At 39.6% G+C, this 21,826-nt stretch overlaps 1 protein-coding gene across 15 annotated transcripts in view; it reads right to left on the bottom strand.

The window, feature by feature from the left end:
• The window catches only part of LPP (LIM domain containing preferred translocation partner in lipoma), a 674,822-nt gene that overhangs the window by 376,915 nt on the left and 276,081 nt on the right, over positions 1-21,826 (bottom strand). For all 15 annotated transcript variants that reach the window (XM_055308459.1, XM_055308473.1, XM_055308464.1 and 12 more), the window contains one exon: positions 5,790-5,902. In XM_055308459.1, coding sequence (XP_055164434.1) covers positions 5,790-5,902 — 113 coding nt within the window. The remainder of the gene's footprint in view (positions 1-5,789; positions 5,903-21,826) is intronic.

The raw sequence follows: 21,826 nt of genomic DNA, 5'->3' as shown, positions 1-21,826 counted from the left end.
CATCTTGCCAGAATAAAGGGGGAGATGAAAACTCAAAGAATACAAATCCCTGGAGACTGGATCAGAGAGAGAGAGAGAGAGAGAGAGGGAGAGAAGGAGAGAGAGAGAGAGAGAGAGAGAGAGAGAGAGAGAGAGAGGAGACATTACCAGAAGGTCACGAAGAAAAGTCAAACATAGATGTCACAAAAAGTGGACATTAAATATCAGGCACCTGACCTCGAAGCCATCAGAAATCAGGAGACAAGTCCCCAAGGAGCTCAAGGAAGTGTACCAGGCAACTCAGAGCTGTCTGCATGGGGTTTCCCACCAACGCAACAGGTTATGCCTGCTGGTGTGTTAAAAGCACCACATGGCATCCAACAACAGATCTGGGGATGTCACCCTTATATTTAAAATATTAACAAACACTTGCAGTAAACTGTTGATGATTTCAGAATAAAGGGTGAAGTCTACAGTTTGGAATACAGGCCTATCACACTACTTTATGCTTTCCTTCAGTACTTTTATTTGTGTTACCTTATTGCTGAAAGATCTATTCCCTAACATGGGAAAATTAAGTCCCACCCAGCCATCAAAGTTCAGTTGGATTGAAACTGTTCCTAAGAATCCCCCTAGATCTCCAGCCAGTTAATTTGTATCCCCCACCCTCTACCACACCTGAGGACCTAGACTGTACTTCTGATCAGAGCATGGTGACTAAGAAGTAATTTATGATGGAACACCTTAGTCTAAGAGCTGCGTATGTGTAAATCTCCCAAATGGGTTTCAGAGGTACCGCATGTGATCCATCATCTTCTTATCTTTCAACATCATCTCACCTACAATAGCCACCCATAAATATTTCGTTAAAAAAAAAGAGGTCCAAACAAAAGAAACGGACTTGAACTATGATCTCTAATTCCCTTGTAAACCTGAAATTCTATGAGGCATTCTCCCCTGTGAAACTACTCTAAGCAATGCTATAGACCTGCCCATTAGTGGGCTGAAATAAGAAGAAATTACCAACTGTGGCATCAGATCAGAATAATGCTATACAGTCCCAAGGCCGAAACTCAGGGCACCAACCCATGACGCCATGTTCTAAGGCCACAATCCCTAGTTTTAGGGATCCCTGGGTGACTCAGCAGTTGAGCATCTGCATTTGGCCCAGGGCATGGTCCTGCAGTCCCGGGATCGAGTCCCACATAGGGCTCCCTGCATGGAGACTGTTTCTCCCTCTGCCTGTGTCTCTGCCTCTCTCTCTCTCCCTCTCTCTCTCTCTCTCTCTCTCTCTCTGTCTCTCATGAATAAATAAATAAAATATTTCTAAAAAAAATCCCTAGTTTTAGGTGCCTGACTTACAGAAGGTATTCAATTTATAATGAATAAATGGAGACTAAATGAATGAAGTAGCCACTAAATGGGTCACTCCAATCCTCACAGGTATTGAGACCAAATTGATCCTGACAGAAAAGGAAAGATAAAGCCCTCATTTGTTTTCCAAGATTCATTCTTTTTCTAAAACAAAACAAAACAAAAACAATAATTGTCAATACAGGAATTTTGGACACTAAATATTTGCCTTTGGGGGAAAAAAAGTGCACAGCAGGTGTCAAAAATTCAGAACACCAAAAAAATTCAGGGCACCAAGCAAAAGTCCAGCAGCACCTGATCCTTCCAAATAAAAGCATGTAATCCCCCCATCTGAACCTTTATAGCCTTACAGGACTAAAGCAAAATCTTGTGCAATGTCGTCCATTACAACAGGAGGACAAATCCAGAAGTTAGATTTCTCAAGATCACATATGGATTAGAGGATCCATACCTTCTAGAGTCTCAATTTCCCCCATTTGCAAACACAGGAAATTAATTCATTTAGCAAGTCCTTGAAGCGGCTTAACTAATGGCTGGCGTCAGGGTTGGAGTGCATGATCTCTAAGGTCCCTTTGGCCCTGAAAACCTTAATAATTCTTATAGTCAGACTTCGTAGACATTCTTTTGACTCAGACCTGAAAATTTGGCTGGAAACATAAACAGGCTTCTACATAAAAACACACACTTACCAGCTAGAATTTGGACTTGGGAACATGAGGTTTCACCACAGGTGACAGGAATAAGTGCAAAATCTTCTCTGGTAATTATATTAGTTTCGGCTCTATTATAATTCCTATTCCAAGGTGCTTCAAATTTGACCAGAGCAGGGCCAAGTCACTATCATGCTCACACAAGGGAAGGGTGTGCTGGTTTTCTTTTGAACTTGCCAACGATCTTCCATATATTCAAGAATAGCATGCCTCTCCTATCAGACCTGTCCTTTCCCATTCGGCAATGGGTTATTGCCATTGCCATCGGTGTTTTTTTTTTTTTCCTTCCTTCTATTTTGCAAAAATCATAAGCCAACATGGCAACCAGTTTTTTATTTCCTTCCTTTTAAAAAACAAGGTCATGGGGGCACCTGGGTGGGTCCATAGGCTAAGCATCTGCCTTCAGCTCAGGTAATGATACCAGGGTCCTGGGATAGAGCCCCACATCAGTGCTCCTTGCTCAATAGGGAGTCTGCTTCTCTCTCTCCCTCTGCCTCCTCCCCTCTGTTCATGCTCTCTCTTACTCTCTCAGTAAAATAAATAAAATCATATAAATAAATAAATAAATAAACAAACAAATAACAAAGTCATGATTTTCCCATAGTTATCAGGACAAGGTCCATAGAGAAGAAAAGCATTTGTAATTTTAATGAAAGCTCATGCTTGAATTTTTCTTAATTAAACCTTTTAGGGAAACCATATTACTATTGCTGTTGTTATTTTTATGTACGAATAGTTATAACATCAAAATATCTGGGGCAGTCTGGGTGGCTCAGTGGTTTAGCACTATCTTCAGCCCAGGGTGTGATCCTGGAGAACTGGGATCGAGTCCCACGTCGGGCTCCCTTCATGGAGCCTGCTTCTCCCTCTGCCTGTGTCTCTGCCTCTCTCTCTGTGTGTCTCTCATAAATAAATAAAATATTTTAAAAAATATATCTGTATAGCCATTATAGCTTGGCAATTTCAAGTCCACCTGTATTTCATGTAGAGGTGTATAGTTACCTTACTTTCAATTATGAGAAAAGCTGGATTTAGTGTGATCCGTTCAAAACCATGTAACTAGAGGGGAGCCTCTGTAACTAGGTGGTGCAGTCAGTTAAGCATACCAACATTTGGTTTCAGCTCAGATTGTGATCTCAGGGTCCTGGGATCAAGCTTTTTGTGAGGCTCTGAGCTCAGCATAGTATCTGGTTGAGATTCTCTCTCTCTCTCTCTCTCTCTCTCTCTCTCTCTCTCTCTCCCTCTCCTTCTGCCCCTGCTCCCTGCATGCTCACTCTTTCTTTCTAAAATAAAAGGGTAAATCTTTAAAATAACACACACACACACACATAACTAGAGTAAGTTGTTCAACTAGCAGTCAAACACAAGTCCTCTGTCTCAAGGTCAAACAAGCTTTTTAGAACTGAAGATTTAAAATGCAAGAAAATAGTTTCCATTATATTCTAAGAGAGCAAATAGACTGAGTGAAGTTTTTAATTATGTAAATTCAGTAATATGCAAAGAACAGCCTGGGACCAAAAGAGCAAAGGTATATAAAAGACAAATTTAAGAGGTGCTTTTTTTTTTCCATTGTTAATAAAAAATGACTAAAAATAAGTAAAATTGATCATGTTATTTCTATTTGCCAGAGGACCTATCTGTTGCATGAAATATAGACTTTGCACGACTCCTATCCATTAGTGGAATCTGAGCTTTGATTTTACTAGCTTCCTACATTTTATCAGCAAGGTTTTATAGGAAATTCAAGATTTTTGTAGGAAATCCATGACATATATATCTAAGACATAATTTTTTAAATAGATTTAAAAGATCTAGGCGCCAAACTGAATTGGCAGTCACTGGTTATAACTAGAACTTAATAATTTTATCAATAGTACAAAAAGCTGGGCAGTCCAGGTGGCTCAGCGGTTTAGCACTGCCTTTGGCCCAGGGTGAGATCCTGGAGACCCAGGATCGAGTCCCACATCAGGCTCCCTGCATGGAGCCTGCTTCTCTCTCTGCCTGTATCTCTGTGCCTCTCTCTCTCTCTCTTTCTCTCTCTGTGTCTCTCATGAATAAATAAATAAAATATTTTTAAAAATAGAAATAGATCTACCACATGATCCAGTAATTCCACTACTAGGTATTTGCCCAAAGAACATGAAAACACTAATTAAAAAAAAAAAAAAGTACAAAAAGCTTTTTCTTTTTTTTAACCTTTTTTTTAAGATTTTATTTATTTATTCATGAGAGACACAGAGAGAGGCAGAGACATAGGCAGAGGGAGAAGCAGGCTCCTCACAGGGAGCCCAATGTGGGACTCGATCCCCAAACTGGGATCACGTCCTGAGCCAAAGGCAGAGATTCAACCGCTGAGCTACCCCGGTGTCCCAGAAAAAGCTTCTTCCATTAGGTTCTCCTATATGAAAATATACTCCCACAAACTCACATGGTTTACTCCCGTCCCCTGCTCAAATCATTGCTTAGGTGTCCCCCTCTCAGCAAAGGCTCTGGACACCTTTCCTCCAACCCAGAGCCCTGATCTCATCCCAATGCACTTTGTATCAGTGTACGCATTTTGTTTCTATCAACCAGTTTCACTAACCTGTGGGTTTCAGGAGGGCAGGACCTTGTCTTTTTGCTATAGAATTCCTAGTGCTATAAAGGTATACACACAGGCACACGGAATATTTGCTGAATTAATGAATCATTTCTTCCTTTGTCACTCCGAACCTAAAATTTAGGAGAAGGGAAGCCAGACAGTGGACTAAACCATTTAGGCAGTCCCCATGGCTTTTCCTCTCTAAAGCTTACTACAGGAAATTATAAATATATATCAAGGTAAACCAAATAACACAATCAACCTCCATGCACTCAAGAATTACCAACTCATAACTAATCTTTCTTTCACCTATTGTCTCACACATTAGCCCTTTACTCTTATTTTGAGGCAAATGCCAGACACCATTAATTTCCTTCCCAAATATATTGACATTTCTCTAAAAGAGAAGGACTGGGTTCTTTTCTATATATCTATAGTAACATCATCACCCATAAAACACAACAATAATTCTAAAACTTTGTTATTTAGGTTTCTTTCCTGATATGAATAGTATTTAGTTGCCCAAATGCTGGCATCTGGTCACCAGTGGCTCTACATGATCAAAGGTTAAGTACTTCCACTGTTGCTTCTGATTCCAACCCTGAGTTACTTACAATCAACACTCTCTGGAGCACAAGACTTGTATATAATCAATACATACTGTAATATGCATCCTTGACCTCACTCAGAAAAGAATACCCCAAGAATGTTTGCTGGTGCTTAGGCTAGAAAGATGTGGCTGACCGATTAGGACCCATGGTGACCAATCAGAACCTTAAAATACCACTCTTACTCATGTAGAATGTACTGTTTGTGGATAGAGAAACAAAGCAATAAAAAAAGCATGCTTGGGTCCCCAGGATAAACAAGAAAATGTGGAATTCAGAACTGACACTCCTAAAAAAATGGCTTGCAGTTTCAAAACAAAATTAGTAGGTAGAAGGATTTCCGGAGCTTCAGAATGCAAGTCAGCAGAACTCTGAGAAGCTTCAGCTGGGGATGTTGCATTAAAGTACCTTAGCTCTCTGTGAGTTGTAAAGCTTTCTTTAGGCTCCGGATAAATGTTTATCCACCACAGAAACGATCACTGAATTCATAAGCTTCCTAGCATGGCCTATTAATATGACTTCAACCACAGATCTTACCTGTGCCCTGAAAGTACCTTCATCAAGAGGTGGTGGAGGAGGGAAGTTTCCAGGGCTGGATGGAAGAGCACCAGGATCGTCTAGAGGTGGAGGGGGGGGCGGCAGAAAATCACCTACAGAAAGGAAATACACACATGAAGTTACTAGAGATGCAACTGTATAGCTCTCTTGCTCTCTCTCTTAAGATTTTATTTATTTATTCATGAGAGACACAGAGGGAGGAAGAGACACAGGCAGAGGGAGAAGCCAACTCCCCACTGAGCAGGGAGACTGATGTGGAACTTGATCCCACGACCCTGGGATCACGGCCTGAGCCAAAGGCAGATGCTCAACCCCCGAGCCACCCAGGTGTCCCTGTATAGCTCTCTTAAAACACATACATTTGCTGCCATTTTACTGCTTTCTCATTGGCCTTGACATATAATTTTTTGTCTTGTGGAGCAATTACTCCCTATTCTAGCTCTCTTCAGTTTAATTAGTAGTCTTAATTTTGAGAAGAATGAGGACCAGAGTTGCTTCTCAGAAGTGACATAAAAGCTAGTCTAAAGGGGTCAGGTATATTTAGCCAAAATAGGGAAGGTGTTTGGGGGCAGGGAGTAGATTGCTGAGGTGTGTAAAACTTGGTACTTATCTTCAATAATGTTTTAATCAAGTAGAGGAGGAAAAAATATGTACATAAATAAAGACCATACAAGATAAAATATAGTAAGATGGAGAAACAAGCTCTTCTGGGAGCTAAGATAAAGGAAAGCTCATGTCTAGGTGGAGGAAGCAAGGAGGCTTCACCACAGCATGAAAATTGTCCCTGAACATTCTGATACGGACAGCAAGCCTACTTGGCAGAAAGACCAGCAACAGAGGCATAGGTTAAAATATTCAGGGCCTGGAGAACAAGGAGCAAGTTATTAAGATAGCATAAATATAGGAATGTAAAATCATACTAATGGGTAATAAAAATACGTGCACTGACAACAAAATTTTTTGACAACAAAATTTTAAGTATGTTGCACGTCTGGTCAGTAGTTTAAATTTTATCATGTACACAGTGGGGATCCACCAAGCATTTCTGAGAAAAAAAAAAAAAAACTTGGTTGCAATATGATTTACTAAAGACTAATCCAGAAGTACATGGAGGAGAGATTAGGAGAAATTAGAATAAGAAACATCTGATTTTGAAATCTATATACAATCCAGGCAGGAAGTTATGAGGAGTTAGCATATCAAGAAACCTCAAGATCACTGACCAAACAGAACAGAATACTTATGTTATGCTGTTGTAAAAGAGAGCATCTAACCTCTAAGATTTGAGGTGCAGATATAGGACTAAGAGCTCTATGGCTTTACGGCATGGAATTTTTAAAAAAAATACTCGGCAAAAAATCCTATTAGGAAAAGGAAATTTCCTTTTTAAAAAAAAATTCTCTATTTGTCTCTTTCTTTCTAAAAATAGTATTTTAATAATAATAAATAATATTTGTAGATAAGTAGCTTTTCTTTGCATTTCAGATGCTCAATACTTAATGGGAAGGCAGTAGGTTCTATCACTCAGTGAGCTGCTTTGGGATAATAACAAAATATTATGATGTAGGCCTTCAATAAAAAAGAATCTAAATGGCATTGTGGAAGGATGGTGGCTTGGATTCATTGTTCTGATACACCTTGGAGATGGTTCACTTGGGCCCTATTTGCCCTATAAATAATAGTCTTAGAGTTGGAAGAGTAGCTGTTCAACCTAGCTCCCCACTATATTTAGACTACCAACCAGTCAACACTATATTTAGAGTATTGTGCTTTATGGACCCGTACTATACACCAATCACTGCTAAGATTTTTAAAGGTTACCACTTAGTCCTCCAACCCTCTGTGCTGATTGTTCTCAAATGTTAGAGGACACTAGGATCTCAGAAAGATCTAGCTAAACACAGATGGCTGTGTCCCACCCCCAGAGCTCCTGATTCTGAAGGTCCAGGGTGGGGTTTTAGAATGTGCATTTCTAATAAACACCCAGGTGATGCTGATGCTATTGGTCCTGGAACCACACTTGAGAACCACTGCATTAAGTAAAGTTATTACCTTAGTCCTATTTTTAGACCCCATAGGATTAGAACGGTTAAATGACTTACATCACATAGAAACATTTCTGTTTCTCTTACCTTTTTGGGTGTGCATATCTGGAGACAAGTTTTATCCATATCCTTATTAGGGTCATAAATCTCATAAACCTTCAATAACTCTACTCAGTGGTTCTAAACACTAGCTACTTACTAAAATCACCAAGAAAGTGTATCTAAAAATGCCGATGCCCAAATTCCATCTCACATCAATTTAATCAGGATCTTGGGAATGGGGGAAAGAAAGTAGGGAGGAGGGGTCAGGTGCCAGTACTCCTTTAAAACCCAAATGAGTCTAATGGGCAGTCAGAATCAAGAAATTAACTTAGCCTTCCTTTGATCAAATACCGCACTAAAACATATTTAACACTTGTTAAATAAAAAAGAATTGTCACCAAGTTCTTTTCTGCCTTGAAACATCAGAACATATGAAAAGAACCCTCCAATGAGATCTTAAGTCATCGGCATAGGAGGTCTAGGCTGATGGAGGCTGGTGCTACAAAATTCTAGTGCACAGTCTAATTTTCTGGTTCGAATGTTCTCTCTGGACCTATGTCTTCTTCATACCTAATTAAAAGAGATTTCTGAGCTCCTTCTTATATTTTACCACGTTTCATTGTCACAGAGACTGCTGAAGCATTGAACAGGCTCCCTGCAGAGAACCTGATGCAGGACTCGATCCCAGGACCCTGGGATCACGGCCTGAGCCAAAGGCAGATGCTCAACTACTGAGCCATCCAAGGCTCCCTCCTGCCTATATTTTTAACACAAAAATTGAATATAAAGTAAGGCACAGGCTGACGACAGTCTTGGAACGGTGAAACTACACAAAAGACTGACATATTGTATTTTTAAAAGAAATAACTTAAAAACAACAAACATCTAGACTGTCTATTCCAGGTGAATATTAGATTAAGGTTTTTTAAAAGCCCTAGTAATAAGCTCATAATTATCACATAATTTTCAGTTTTTCAAGCTTGACCATCATAGGCCTCTTCCTTCATTCTTCAGAGTGCATCTCACATTTTAAAATGGTGTGGAGGAGCAGGTAAACATCTAAAAAACAGACACACACATGATGAAGGATAGAAAATGGGTCCAAAAAAAGGGGGGAGGGGAGAAAATGGGTCCTTTGGAGGGAAACATAACTAGTTGAGATAGCTGGAATGAAAAGCTCTTAATTACCTTAAATCAGACTAAGAACTGTTTCGAGAACTCTGATTTATGGTTCACCATTTTAACAAGCCATTAAGCAAAGGAAAATGCTTCTTAGTTGCAGGAAAAATAAGTCCGCTTGAGAGAGAAGGCAAATTTCCATGTTTAAGGAAGAGGGCAAAATAGAAAGAACAAAAGAACAAAGTGCATGTGGTATGTGTGTCTGTGTCTCTGAACTTGCTGGGGGAGTGGGATCCTTTTCCATTCTCACAGTTTTTTTCCAAACAATGAGAAAGCACCGGGCTTAGAAACTCAGGTACCTGGATGGTTCAGTGAGTTAAAGGTCTGCCTTTGGTTCAGGTCATGATCCCGGGGTCCTGGGATCCAATCCAGCACCATTGTTGTTGGGGGGGACTCCTTGCTTGGCAGGGAGCTTCTCCCTCTCCCTCTGGCTCACCCCCCACTCATCTCTCTCTCTCTCTCTCTCTCTAATAAATAAAATCCTAAAAGAGAGAGAGAGAGAGAGAGAGAGAGAGAGAGAAGCAGCTCAGGTGGTGATTCGCCTAGAGAAAAACATCCGAACAGAATCAGCTGCAGTACCTTGCAACTAGCAATGCTAAGCTGTAAACCTTCACATTAGTGCATGGCCTGTCCTCCTCCCCACTTGCCAGGGAAATCCAAATGGAACTTTTAGACCCTGTGAGTTAACGGGGCATTGAATAAATCAAGCAGGCAAGCCAAAAACAAACACACCATCAGGAAACTGCAACAATTCAGGGATACATAAAATCTAAGATACAAACATTTAGTTTTAGAAGAAGGAGGGTAGTTCCAGCCACATGCCTACAAACTTGGTTTCCTCCTTACCCTTTTCCTCACCATCCAAAGCCTACCCACATACAAAATACATTTAGCCCTTGCCTGCCAGGTAAAATTCTGTATCATCGCAAAGAATTCTGCAAATATTCAAAAGATTTTTGCTTTGTGCCAGACGTAGCACCATGAGGCAGCTAAAGAGTGAGTGGTGTAAAAGTACATATTCCTGACTCTTAAATACTCTTTATGCCAACTCACTGCCATAAAATAGCCTGTAATGCATGGCATTAACTTGAAAAGCAAGTGAAGCAAATCTGCCAAGAGCCCAGGTATGCATACTTTCTGCAGCTACCCTTGCTAGTCTAGGAGTTCAAAGATGGTAGCACCGAGAAGTAGATATGGCTACATATGCTGGGAGCTGAGTTTTCACCCACTACAGTTGCCCTAGGAACCTGGTTTGAGCATGTATGAAAGGCATCTACCTACCTGCATGAAGAGCTCACTTATCTCTTTATAAAATAAAAGCCCCCATCAGCGGGGAAAATAACAAGAATTTATTAGCAAAGGAGGTGATAAATGAGTAGTTAATATGTGATTGTAGTGAAAAAGCACAAGGGATTAATTAACTCAGCTCATCGGTGAAGTCTGAATTAATTTACTGCACTTAAAAAAAAAAGCACCGTTCTTTTCCTTCCTCAAGCATATCCATGTACAGCTGCACACATACACAGGGATTCACACAGCAGCCCCTTATGTGCCTCGTACACAGTTCAGATCTATCACAGCATCTATAATACCTGGTTGCATTTAGCTGTTCATGGCCATTCTCTCCTCCTGCAAACTGAAGCTCCTAAGAAGTAAAGCCCACTTACAGTTTCCTTCTATCTCCACATCTTGGCATGAAGTTTTGGCCATGGTTACACTCTCAGTAAATGCAGGCTGAATAACTAACATACAGAAAGTCATTTAATTACTTAATTGATGTGTTGTTGTTATTGTTGTTGTTGTTTTTAAATGGTCTGATGCAGGGATGCCTGGGTAGCTCAGTGGTTAAGCTCGTCTGCCGCCTTCGGCTCAGGGTGTGACCCCGGAGTCCCAGGATCGAATCCCACATCGGGCTCCCTGCATGAAGCCTGCTTCTCCCTCTGCCTATGTCTCTGCCTCTCTCTCTCTCTCTCTCTCTCTCTCTCTCTCTCTCTCTCTCTGGGTGTCTCTCATGAATGAATGGATGAATTAATTAATTAATTTTAAAAATTTAAAAAAAAAAAGTCTGATGCCTCACATGTTGTTCAAATATCAATGTTCAAAAGACCCAGAGTCTGATAAAATGCAGACGCTGAGAATGTGTGGGATGAGGCCTGAGATTCTGCAGTTTTTAAAGATTTTATTCATTTCTTTGGGAGAGAGAGAAAGAGAACACGAGTGTACAAGCACATAAGTAAGGGAAGGGGCAGAGGGAGAAGCAGACTCCCCGCTGAGCAGGGAGCCTGATGTGGGGCTCGATCCCAGGACCCCAGGAGCAAGACCTAGCCCAAAGCAGATGTTTACCCAACTGAGTCACACAGATTCTGCTTTTCTAAATGCTTGCCAGGTGATGAGGCTGCAGATCCATGCACAGTACATGGAGACACATGGCTGTTTTTAGGGCTCTTCCAATTGGCAGCTGTTGATTCTCCAACTTTCTTATGGTGCATACATTTTAGTGGTTTAAGGAAATAAACATTAAGGTAAATATAAATAAAACCACTTAGGGGCTTCTCAGATTAATTATTTAAATTATGAGTGCATAAGAGATTGGGCTGGAACACACACACACACACACACACACACACGGAAAATGTAATTACAGTGACCAAATCATAAGCTTCCAGTAAAAACAGATTCATTTCTGTTTATAGTAACTAATAGAGAACAGAAATAGGTTCAAAAGAAAATAATACAAAACCCCAGCCCTAAAACTTGAAACACAAACCCCAGCTCTACCCTTCATTTCAATACTACCATCTCATGTTCAGCCTCCCTCACCAATGAAATGTGGATGACCATATCGACTTCCCTGTGTCACTCTGCAGATCAAAGCAGTTAAAAAGTGATCCTGAATCTTTTTTGACCACAACCCGGAGTAAAGAAACAACCTTTTTATATCATGACACAGTATCACTACTTGGACATATCCAAATATGTATGTAACCGAAACAAGGGTCTCAGGAAACCATACTTACTGCATGTAATGCACAGCGCAATTTCTATGAGATCTATTTGTTTAAAAAGTGTTGGTTATGGAATAACCACAACTGAAGTGATTGTGACCTATAAATGGCCTCAACTCCCAGCCAAAACATGACTAAGCTAATTTACATGTGACTTGTATAATGTCTACATAACCAGTGATGACTCTTGCTGCTTTCCACGTCTGCACAAGAGGGCAACTCAGTCTGAAGCTGCCTACTCAAGAGACAGAGTCTGAGAAGGCAAAGCTCTCTGAATAGGTTGGGAAGATGGAGTGGACGACAAAGCAAAGGTAACAGGAAGGTCAGTTTCCCTAGGTGACTTGAGTAGCATCACTCTTGTAGTGTTCTCTTCAGAGATGAGAGACAATTTATTACAAAACAAAGCGATTAAAGGCCCTTTACAATTTCATCCTCAACTCCATCTTCACTTTATATTAAACACCTTTGCCACCAAGAAAACTACACCAGAAAGCACATTGACTGGAATATTTTATAAACGAAGCATTCACAGGGTGCCTGGCTGGCTCAGTCTACAGAGCATGCAACTCCTGATCTCGGAGTCTTGAGTTTGAGCTCCACAATGGGTGTGTTTACTTAAAAAAAAAAAAGAAGAAGAAACATTCATGGTAGAGGATAGCATGACAGCATGTATAATGGTAACATTTGCATGAAAACATATACACATGTATTGTCATGGATTATCTTTTAAACAGATTCCAAAGAAATTGTCAACAGCAAGTTGCCTCTATGAAGAAGTGGAATTTTGTCACTAGGGAACAAGAGTGGAAAAGAAACTTACTTCTCATTATATAAAATTTAAACCTCCTATCATTTTACCCATTTATATTTTTTAATTCCAGAATATTAACATATAGTGTTATTATATTAGTTTCAGTTAGTTATACAATATAGTGAGTCAACACCACCTGCCCTCTGGTAGCCATCAGTTTGTTCTCTATAGTTAAGAGTCAGCTTCTTGGTCTGTCTCTTTTTTCCTTTGTTCATTTATTTTATTTCTAAAATTGTTTCATATGAGTGAAAATTTATGCTATTTTTATTTTTTTTACTTAAACTCAATTTAATTAACATATAGTACATTATTATTTTCAGAGATAGAATTTAGAGATTCATCAGTTGCATATAACACCCAGGGCTCATTACCTCAAGTGCCCTCCTTAATGCCCATGACCCATTTGCAGCAACCCTCAGTTTGTTAAGAGTCTCTTATGGTGTGTCTTCCTCCCTGATTTCATCTTACTTTAAGAAACAAACCAGATGAACATAGGGGAAGGGAGGGAAAAATATATGCTATTTTAAAAATAACACATATACACAAAACCAAAGAGAAATTTTCAGTACCTAGCAATGTGTCATCTGCAAATATTGAGCTGAATAAGGCTTTAAAAACCACCAGGAAATACTGGAACATGGCAGAGGTCAAGAAACCCTTGAGGATAAGTCCCATTGAATGCATCGCCTCTCAGCCTTCTCAATCTATTTATTACCCATTGGTCACAACTAAAAATATGAAAGAATTGTCCTGACTTAGTCAACCAGTAGTCTGTAGTAGAGAGGATAAAATGCCTGCTTATCCTAGAGCCAAAGCCTATGTACCATCTCAGGGTGACCTCAGATCTCTGTCCTAGAGAGACATTGAGCCACCTGGAGCTATTAATAAAGTGGCTCGTGTACTCCCGTTTTGCTCTGTTCCTTGAGTGTGCAAGCCCCTTTGAGAACTCTCTGGGAGAAGTGATAATTATCAGGGCAAGGAAGGGCATTCCCAGTTCCCTGTCCTTACCAACCAAATAGCAACCCCAGCAGCCCGCCTTAAATGATGCATCTTCATCTGTAAATGAGAAGATACGTGACCTTAACCAAGTGATTTTAATTCCTTAGATCTCACACTAGACATTTTTGGAGTTCAGGATTTTATTATACATAATTACACATTAGAAAATTAACCTTTCTATTTTCCTTCCATTTTTATTTTCTGCTACTTAACTAAAAAACAGATTGTTGATTCTGATAGTACTTAATCTTCTAAGCAATATCATTTAAATGAGAGGATTAAGATTAAAAACAGTGATGAAACACAATACTGACAATGAAATAGGAAAATCTGCACGTTATGCTATTCATATAAAAATAGAGCAGTGTTAAGGATAAAACTTTTTTCAAGAAAATTTGACAACAGGTATCAAGAGCCCTAAAATATTTATATACTTTGATGCAGCAACACCACTTTTAAGAAATTATTCTACAAAAGAAGTAACTGAAGAGTATATAGAAAAGCACGTTAAAGAATCTTCAATACAATTAAACATAATGGAGATAATCAGAATGTTCATCAATAAAGTACTGTTAAAAAAAATCAACTGTGGTCAATCCCACACTGGAAAATTGTATAGCCACCAAAATAATGATTTTAATCTAAATCTGACATCTATTTATTCACTGATTGAGTGCCTTTTATGTACCAGGCATTATTCTAGACATGAGGGGGGAATCAAACAGCAAGAACAAAGAAACAATAAAATAAAAAGTGCTGCACTCATGGAATTTATATTCTATCAGAAGGATAAGAGTACTTAAAAATAAATTAAATAAAATATAATATCAAATGGCGATTGGCACTATGGAAATACGGAGCAAGAAACTCAAGTGAGTATGCTAGGGTGGAGGTGGAATGCCACAATTTTTAAGAAGGTTGGGAAATGCCTCCCCACTGTGGTATTTGAACAAAGACTTAAATCTAGCGAAGGAGTGAGTCATGGAGTATATAGGAGAAGAACATGAAGAACTTTCTGACATATTATGTGAGGAAAATAGTATTTATCACGTGGTCCTATTTTTGTAGAAACCTGTATGCTAACAATGGCTGTCTAGAGCTTAAGGGATGAGTTGTGGTTTTCTTCTTTTTAATCCTTCTCCTTTTGGTTCAACTGTTATACAAGAAATGTGAATTACAGACATGCATTTTTTAAAAGTCGAAGGAAGACACTGTGAAATGAATCGCAGAATCTACTCAAACCCAGTGTTTAATTTTAATGTGCCACTATATTTACCCAAGCCCAAATGTAATGTCTCCGTCATCTTTCTAAATAACTTAGCTTGAAATGTTCATTGTGATTCTCAAATTAAAAGCAAGAAGAATTATTTATACTAAAGTGGATATAGTCTCCCTGATTTTCAAATTAAAGGTTTCACTCTTCAATTCACTAATACAGAATCCCTGGGTCTTCACGGAATTCAGCAATCCTCGTGCTTCACCACAAATAAATTGTCTGTACGAAGGTGAAGCACCTGAGTGCATCACATCGAAACATACTGCATTCCTCTATTATTCTGTGGTTTCCATTTGTTGGAAACAAATTTAATTTCTTAGACAAAAGCACTGAATGATTTTCAAGGAATATGAACTAAGGAGGACAGTCTGGTTCTATAAATGGACTAGAACCAGAACTAGCATTCTGAATCCACCAATTGTCATCTGTCCTACAAAACATGTTAATTGCTACCCAAACAACAAACCACACCATATATTTTGACTTCCAAAGATGGGCACTCAAAATGAATAGGGCAATGGCTTAATAAATAACTTGAAGCATCAGTCTTCTACCACCTATTGAACTATCTTCAGCCCCAATACCAAAAAGTGAAATTCTCTCAGTTCAAAATTGAAATAAAAATTAAATTTCAGAGCAGCCTAGGTGGCTCAGTGGTTTAGCACCGCCTTCGGCCCAGGGCCTGATCCTGGAGACCCAGGATCGAGTCCCACGTCAAGCTCCCTGCATGAAGCCTGCTTCTCCCTGTGCCTGCGTCTCTGCCTCTCTCTCTCTCTCTCTCTCTCTCTCTCTCTCTCTCTCTTTGTGTGTGTGTGTCTCATGAATAAATAAATAAAATCTTTAAAAAAAATTAAATTTCATGTTGTGGACAGAGAATGAGGCAACGGTCCAGGGAAACAACAACAAAATCTTCATTTACTACTGAAAAAGAAAGCTGGAAAACAAATATCAGTATGCTGAGAGAGGATTCCAAAAATACCCCTTCCTTTCTTTTGGAGACTGGCTACAACAGGGTGATATCCTTTGAGGCCAGAAGCCTACCTTTCCCCAAAGATGGTGATGAAGCTTGAGGGAGTGAGTTTTCACAATAAAAACACTTGAAATATCTCAGCTAACTTATTCCATCGCTGCTGTATATGGATAGAGTAAACCATGCCCACTTTGAAGACAACAGAGCTCTCTTTCCTGCCTTAGCTCTATTAGAACACGTATTCTGCTCTTTGTTAGTTTAATGACATATTTATTGGTTTCTCCTACCAGACTAGAAATTCCTTGAAGACAGACTCTGTTTCACTGATCTCTATATAGAGCATATATAACATATAGGAGATAGCAAATGGTAGTAATATGGTTTTTGTAAATTATCATTATTACAAATCTATATTATATTAACCTGAATTGAACCCTGAAAAAATGAGCACATGTATTTTTACCAAGGACAACTTTGCCCCTTTTCAATGATTGACATAAAGATCCATATAGTACAGTACTGATGGGCCACAGGTCCCACAAGGTGCTAACAACATCAGTCTTAAAATAGCCACTGAGTTTTGCTATTGGTGGTAGTAGTGATGCTTTTACACATTACCCTACTCAGAGCATCTCCTCAAGATACAGTCAAGGAAGTCCACATTCCTAAGTCATCTCCTGCATATGGGGGCGTCCTAGCCTCCAGAAACCCTGCATCACATGTATTGTCTCGGTCGTTCTTCTGCAATAAAAGATTTGTAGATTAAGTCTCATATCTACAGTATCTATATCCAACAAGGTATCTCAAAACTTCTTGAAAAATCCTCCAGGAATTTTGAACTCAGAACTCTTCCCATAAGTGAGAAATGGAAATGGAGGAACAGGGAAATGAAGGAAGATGGGGGAGAGTGTCACATGGATAGAATCTCAAAATGTCAGTCCTCGTGTTGAAACTAATCTGACTTTTAACTGAGGGAGTACATCAGAATCTCATGGGGCACTTCCTTCTTCTACTACATGCACCCAGGCCCCACTCTAGAATTCTTAAATCAGAATATTTGGGGTTGGGATGGAGATACAAACATCTTGATAAGCTTCCCTATATTCTGATGTGTAGCCCTGCCTAACAGTTATTTACCTGCATGAAAAACCAATACTAAGGAACTGGCCTAGGTTCAAGAAGACTAAGGAGACAAGATAACAAAATGTAGCTTGTGATTCTGGATAGGATCCTAGACCAGAAAAAAAAGGTGATTAAATAGGGCAATTAATGAAATCTGAATAAAGTCTACACACTAGTTACTAGCATTGTGTCATTGTATTAATTGCCTGGTTTTCGTACCTTTACTATGATTGTGTAAGACGTCAACAACTGGGAAACCGGAAAGACTAAGCAAAAACCCTTCATACTATTTTTCACTGTTTGTGTACAGTCTGATATTATTTTGGAATGAAAAGTCAAATTTATTTTTAAACCTTAGGAGGGGAAAAGTAACTTCCCTTGTCCGATAACTTTATCTTATAGATGGAGGACCAGTGTAGTGAAGAGAAACTCCCAAGTGGTATAGAACCACACCAAAAAAATCCACTGTGACCCCAAATATCCTAACTTCCAATAAGGACACATTTGCCAGAGTAAATGATAGTGTGAGACTCTGAGACCCGTTGGGAATAAGAAGGAAACTTGTTCTGTTCCTATAACTTCAGAAGACTATGGTGAAGAGAAGGGACTCTTACTCTTTAGGAGACCTGGAATAGATGGATCAGGAACATGTAAAACGTCTTCAACTAAATCCAGCCTGACTGCAACCTGAATAAGCCAGTAATCTTAGCTCGATGATCAGCAGCAGTGAAATCCCATAAAGCTTCCTGCTTCCCATTCTGGACCCATTCCCCTGCTTCAGGAGACTCCCTGAGGATGAGAATGGCTACATGGCACCAGGGACTTTCTATGATTTCTCTAGTCTTCATCTTTTCTTGCACAAAGGACTTCAAATTCTTCTCACTGAGAAATTCTTGTTACTATTTATACAAAATGATGCCAACCATTACTCACTCTCCTTCAACCCTGCCATTTCATCTAGACTGAGGCTTAGCAAATGCATAAATGCTTTAAAAATAATCAAATAGAGACACTCATTTCATTTCAAGGTGGTTGTTTTTTGGCATGATTTTTTTTTTTTCCAAAGGAGTACTAGAGCTGACAGGTACTTGCTCTAAAAATTTACTTCACCATCTGCTAACTGAAATATTGCTTTCACGGATTTATATTGTATTAAAAGGTCACTGGCTGTTTAAGACTTAAACAGTTTTAATCATTCTAAAAGTCTCTTAACAGTAAGAAAAGGAAGCTCAGAACAAACAGCAGCAGGGACTCTAATTAAAAGGGCCAATTCATCTAATTTTATTTGGGGTTAATTATTCAGGATTCACTCTTTGATGTGTAAGGAATAGCAATTAGTAATTTTAGTGATTTGAGAATCATTGGAGGTGTAATCAGTAAAAATGAGTGAGTGTTTACAACACAAGATGGTGAATTACTCTCTCAGCTGGAGAACAGGAACATTAGGCTCCAAGAGATCAAGGCTAAGGATTTCAGACCCTAGTAATAACAGTCACTTCAAAATAAAACACATGTCAACAGCATCTAGCATTCTGTTTGTTCTTAGCTAAGGCAAGGCACAGAAGCTTCACAAATTACCTTTAACCACATCTCCATCTTTGCTGCTGTCCCCAACCACTTCCTTCTATTTGGCTCTTGCCACCATGGTAACCATAAATGCATTACATTGAAAAAGCAATTCTAAATGAATATACCAGTTATAAGCAACATAAGACCCAGAATAATCATGGCACCCACTTATTCCATGCCTGCATCTCTGATCTCTACTGGGATCTCTAGCTCAGTGCTCAAAACTAAAGGCAGATATCCTAACTCCCACATCTGCTTATCTTCCCTTGTGTCTTCCAGGTTTCTATTTCCTTTATTATAATTTTCCTAATCATACAGGGTGGGAGAAAGCTCCTTTTCTCTATTTTTTGTCCCACCACCCTCACTGAATACAGCAAGCTTTATTGAATTATATCAAATTGTCCATTTACTACTCTCCACCTCTCCTGCCACCAAAATAATCAATGCCTCATTACCTCTTAGCGAGGCTTAATAAACAGCCTAAATGGTTTCCATTATTCCTTACTTAGTTCGTTCCAACTAATCTTAGATACTGTGGCCAGATTGAAAACATCCATTGGTCCCCCAAAAGCCAAAACAAATTTTGAAAAAGGACAAAGTTGGAGGGTTCTCCCTTTCTGATTTCAAAACTCACCACAAAGCTACAGTAATCAACAACGTGGTGCTGGCACAAAACAGACATACAGACCAATGGAAATGGCACAGAGAGCCTAGAAATAAGCCCTTCCGTATGTGGCCAATTGAGTCTATGGCAACTCCTGGAGTCTTGGAGAATTACGGTTTGGGGGTATTATGTGTTTCCTGAGACTTGACAGGACCTCCTCCTGGCCCGGCAGTGTCCTTAAACAGGATGGGCCTCCTGGGAGGCAATGGAGAGAAACTTGACAAGCTCGGTTCACTTTATCCTCTCCTAGAATGCTCTGGTGAGTATGCATTCCTTGAGATTATTGCTGCACACAGCAGCTCTGGCAGGTTTGTACTTTAGAATGCTAAAGCTCCTAAACCACATTCCCAGTAATCTGCCTGACGGCTTCTCCTGGCTTTCCTGACTACAAGAATTTGCTCATGCCTTGTCTCCTTCAGGACTTCCCTCTCTAATATGTCTTCATGGCAGAACACAAGTTATTCCTGGAGGCCCAGGCCACCTGCCAACCCCACATAGCCTTCTTTGGCTGACCCCCGACAAGGGCACCTTCCCACCTCTCACCCTCTGCAGCACCTCTAAAGCACTTCCACGGTGTGTCTTGTTAAGAATATAGGAGCCATTCACCTTACTTTACTGTGCGCTCCTTGAGAGGACACAGCACGTATGATTCAGCTATTCAGCACCCAATAGCACCTCTTTCCAATGCTTCATAGAGTTGAGATTGAAAAGAGTTAAGAAAATATTTGCCAAGTGGGTATATGCCTGAATCCTTGACAACTACAAGTTGAATCCTACCCAAATAAATTATTCTTTAGATGAACCTGAAAAACTGAGTGGCTATCATTCTCAAAATATGTGTGTGGCATGGTATGATGTGGGGTGTGTGTGTGTGTGTGTGTGTGTGTGTGTGTGTGAGAGAGAGAGAGAGAGAGAGGAAAAGAGAGAGGGAGAGGAAGAAAAAGAGAGGGAGAGAGAAAGAAGGTGAGGGAGAGAGGCTTAAAGACAGAGAGGCATGAGAGAGATTGAAAGATTGAGAAAGAAATTCAACTGAACATCCCCATGGGGATGATTTCTATAAACAGAACATGCTATTGAACAGTGACTCGGTTAGCTGACTTAGAAATATAAAAGAAATAGCACTGTGGTATTAAAATACATCACTTACAGTCACACCTAAACTATTTACTAGCTGTATGAATTTGGCCAAATCATGAAATTTCCAAGTCTCAATTTTTTTTTGTCAGATGAGAGTAACAGCACTTGTCTTGTATACTGCCCAGGGTTGTGCAGACCAGATAGATAAAAGTTAAAAATAATTTTAAGATCATAATGTCCTACGCAAATATAAATTACTTTTACTTTGAGGTGACTCTCGATGCAACTTGACCATAAAACCTTTCTTCACATTTAGAAACTCAAATAAAAAGTGGAATTATTAACTGGGTAAACACTATAATTTTAATATGGTTCTTCACATACAATGGTTCCAAAGAGTTAGGGATAAAAGCAGAGGGAGAGAAAGGAGAGAGAAAGAAAGAAAGAGAGAGAGAGAGAAAGGAGCATGAGTAAGTAACTAAAACAATAGCAAAATGACATCCTAGCAGTCAAAATAAACAAATATTGTGCTCTCCCTGGAATGTTTAGAAATCTTGGAAAGGAACTATGTAAGGAGCCCTAAGGTGGCACTATCTTGGCATATCAAGTACTTCTGCGACTGATTAACCCAACATTTCCTTGGGTGTGGAAGTATTACTAGGTCAGTCTTTTTAACGGACAAACTGTTCCTGAATAATTTTTAAGACACAAACAGCTATTGTGACGAATCAATCCAAGGGTCAGTTTTGTCCTCAAAACCCAGTGAAAGAGCCAAGTCAAAAACAACCAAAACAAGCACAACCAGGCAGTCAGGCCAACAAGAACATCTCCAAATCCCAGCACCCTTTGCTTGGTTCTGGATGGGCTCTTCCTTGCCCACTGTGATTGGCAAACCCACTCCTCACCCCAACTACCATGGGCATGTCCCACAGGAGTAGCAAACATCAAAAGGCCTGCAAAGTCTATTGGATGGTTATCATCTGTGAACTTATGTTCTTTGAATGAGAACAGAAAATTCAAAAAGTAATCTCTGAAAAAAATCAAGTTTTGTCTCTAGGGAGGCACTCCAAGAAAAACCCCATTCCTTGTACTTCATTCATTCTGCTTTCTTCACTGCCTCCCATTAGGAAGCCATGTGATGGAAGACAGTCCCAAATGCAAAGCTTGGTGACGTGTTCTGGGCAGAAATTCAGGCACCTTGTTATTTTAGCAGACCCGGTCTGGCTGCCCAAAGACATAATTTAGCTGAGTGAGAAA

Source organism: Nyctereutes procyonoides, unplaced genomic scaffold (assembly GCF_905146905.1).
Source record: "Nyctereutes procyonoides isolate TBG_1078 unplaced genomic scaffold, NYPRO_anot_genome, whole genome shotgun sequence".
Classification (NCBI taxonomy): domain Eukaryota; kingdom Metazoa; phylum Chordata; class Mammalia; order Carnivora; family Canidae; genus Nyctereutes; species Nyctereutes procyonoides.
Note: the sequence above shows the minus strand (reverse complement) of the source record. Positions and strands in the feature narration are given on the sequence as shown.